General features: G+C 34.4%; 1 protein-coding gene across 1 annotated transcript; it reads left to right on the top strand.

Moving 5' to 3' along the window:
• The first annotated feature begins 525 nt into the window (after window positions 1-525).
• Window positions 526-1,912, top strand: LOC109586617 (uncharacterized). Its single transcript, XM_020002814.1, has 5 exons — window positions 526-589; window positions 984-1,193; window positions 1,241-1,510; window positions 1,563-1,642; window positions 1,898-1,912. The coding sequence occupies exons 1-5, from the start codon at window positions 526-528 to the stop codon at window positions 1,910-1,912; spliced, it is 639 nt and encodes a 212-aa protein (XP_019858373.1).
• The last annotated feature ends 915 nt before the right edge of the window (window positions 1,913-2,827 follow it).

Here is a 2,827-nt window from a genome sequence, read left to right as displayed (position 1 = left end):
ATTTTAAATTGATTTATTTGAGACATAATTATTTGGATTTCACTACACACATAAAAGTATAATTGTTTTTATGCTTTAAATTTTAAATTTTGTTTTTTAATTGACGTAATTATAGTTCTAGAATACTGTTACTATTGTTATGATCCCTCATAAAGTTGATCATGATGAACTGAAGTAACACTATGGATTTATATTCATGTTTATGCTTTCATAATGATGCATGTTGACTGTTAGCAGGAAGTCAACAAGAACAACACATTGTAAGACCACAGCATTTCAGACTATAGCCAGTAGAGACAAGATGAAACCATCAAACTATATCTGCGGTGTTACTTTTGTGTGGTGCCTTGTAGCTCAAGTAGGAGAAGGACAAACACCACCTTCTATGCTACCTATCAATGGTAAGTGTAAAAATGTGTTGCTGGTTACATATTATTATGCTAGGTGTTCGACTGTACCTAGCTTATGAGGACAGGATAATACCTGATTACTCTATGATATATGCTAGCCAGTTTTATGATAATGATGACGGTATTAATGATGCTTTGTGGTGTCAGAGTGCTAGCAATAGTACTAATATTGGAGTGTGGTATTATCCTAATGGAACTGAAGTACCTTTATTTGATAGACCCTTTGGTAATGCAGCTCCTAGTCCAGTGTTCAGTAAGAGATTCAGTGGTCAGATTGCACTAGCTAGAAGTGGTGGACTATCAGGATATGAAGGTTTATACAAGTGTATCATTCCTGATGAGAATGGAGTGGATCAAACACTAGTGGTTGGAGCATATACTGATACTGGATACAATAACAATGGTATGTAATGAATATAGACTATAATTAATGTACTTCTTTTACAGATGGTCCTAATGCTGATCCTACTATGCAGTTTTCTCTCCTCTCCACTAGTAGATTAGCTACTTCTCCAGTCTTCAGTCTCAGTTTCAATGTCTCTAATGGTCCTCCTACTACTGTCAGTTGTTTAGTGAATGGGACTGGAATATCTACTGAACTGTCTCGTGTGATAGTGAATGGATCAGGATCTGTTACAAGAGTGACAGTAACAAACTTAACTGAAGCTGGTAACTATCAATGTATTGTATCTAATGCCAGAGTAACTAATGAACCTTTAAGTGACGTTAGTGATAATAACCCTCTGACTGCAGTTACTAATACTTCATCATTGAATGTATCAGGTTTGTGATTATTATTACTGATATACTATGGATTATTATATTTTAAGTATCTGATACTCCATCTGGTTTAACTGCTGCAAGATTAAGTACTGGTTTAGTTCAAGTAAGACTCTCCTGGTCTACTGTATCAGGAGCTACTGGTTATGAAGTCTACTATCAACTGTCTAGTAATACTCCTGTTAGTCTATCCAACACTAGTTTAACAGTAATCAATGTATTAGCATCATTGCTTCGAGAGAGTACATACACTTTCTATGTAGTATCTTATGGATCAGCTTCTCTACCTAGTGGTAATGCTTCCGTCATGTTAACAATTAGTAAGTTATTATTTCCCTTGTGTAAAAATATGTCATATTTTTTATTCTTTAGGTGATCCGGTGGTTAATGATTTTATGGCTACAGAAATTACAAGTACTGGAATTACATTAGCATGGAGTCCACCAACTGCTGTAGCACCAATTAGTTATAATATTAATAGGAGATGTAGGAGAGTATGTGAATCATCATTCACTAGTAATAATGAAACATCAGTTTCATCTCCACATACTTCAACTGGTATACCTCCTTACAGTCAATGTGGCTTTGATCTTATTGGAGTATATGGAGCTGAGATAGCTAATTTGAAAAATAACTATTTAGCTTCTACACTTTTAACTGGTGAGTAATCAATTTTTAATTTTGTTATTATTGCTTTTTTTGTATAGCCCCTACTGCACTAGTGAGTGATATTATATTCTCATCAGTAGAGTCAGTGTCAATGACTGTCTCATGGGATGAAGTACCTTGCAATAGAAGGAATGGACCAATCACTGGATACTACCTCACATACACTAACATCACTTCAAACACTAGTTATACTGTTAATATCACTGGAGGAGACAACAGAATGTATAATCTCACAGGATTAATACCATATACTAACTATACTGTGAGTATAATACCTTATAATTATAATATGAATGGACCAGCTAGACAAGAAATACAATTAACTCCTGAATCAAGTAAGTCAATGAGATATTGATCAGTTTAACATGATTTTAACACAGTCCCTGGTGTGATATCTGATCTAAGAGGTTCAATGCCACCAACTGAAATAACTATTGCATGGAATCCTCCTGCAATACCTAATGGTATCATTACAGTATATGAGATAAGATATAGAGAGTCTACCAGTACTGGTCCATACAATATAACTAACACTACTAACACTTATTACAGTATAGTAGGATTGATACCTAACACTAGTTATACTATTGAAGTGAGAGCATATACTAGTACTGGACCAGGAGAATGGACTGATAAAGAATACACTACTATTGAAATACGTAAGAAATTACTGAAAATACTATGATGATAATGTTTTAAAATTTTTAGCCGTCATTGAAACCTTTTTTATAACAAAGCTCAATTCTACAGCAGTGAAGGCTGAGTGGAGTTTTGTTTCTGGAGCTAGTCATTATACTGTCTATTATGAGTCAACCAGTAGCTCCTCAAGAAAGAAGAGACAAGTAGAGACAGGAATGAGAGTATTCCCAGGTGGTACTTCTGAAGGTCTAATAGGAGGATTAGATCCTAATCTGAACTACTTGTTCTTTATATCTACATCATTTACTGTTAATGGAATCATTTATGAA

The sequence above is a fragment of the Amphimedon queenslandica genome, unplaced genomic scaffold (genome assembly GCF_000090795.2).
Source record: "Amphimedon queenslandica unplaced genomic scaffold, v1.1 AMPQUscaffold_12827, whole genome shotgun sequence".
Classification (NCBI taxonomy): domain Eukaryota; kingdom Metazoa; phylum Porifera; class Demospongiae; order Haplosclerida; family Niphatidae; genus Amphimedon; species Amphimedon queenslandica.
Note: the sequence above shows the minus strand (reverse complement) of the source record. Positions and strands in the feature narration are given on the sequence as shown.

Bases quoted from the DNA above. Each gene is read 5' to 3' on its own strand.
- LOC109586617 (XM_020002814.1), top strand. From the start codon at position 526: ATGACGGTATTAATGATGCTTTGTGGTGTCAGAGTGCTAGCAATAGTA. The intron at 590-983 runs GTATTATCCTAA...TCAGTTGTTTAG, and splicing joins AGTACTAATATTGGAGTGTG to TGAATGGGACTGGAATATCT. The intron at 1,511-1,562 runs GTAAGTTATTAT...TTTATTCTTTAG, and splicing joins TTCCGTCATGTTAACAATTA to GTGATCCGGTGGTTAATGAT.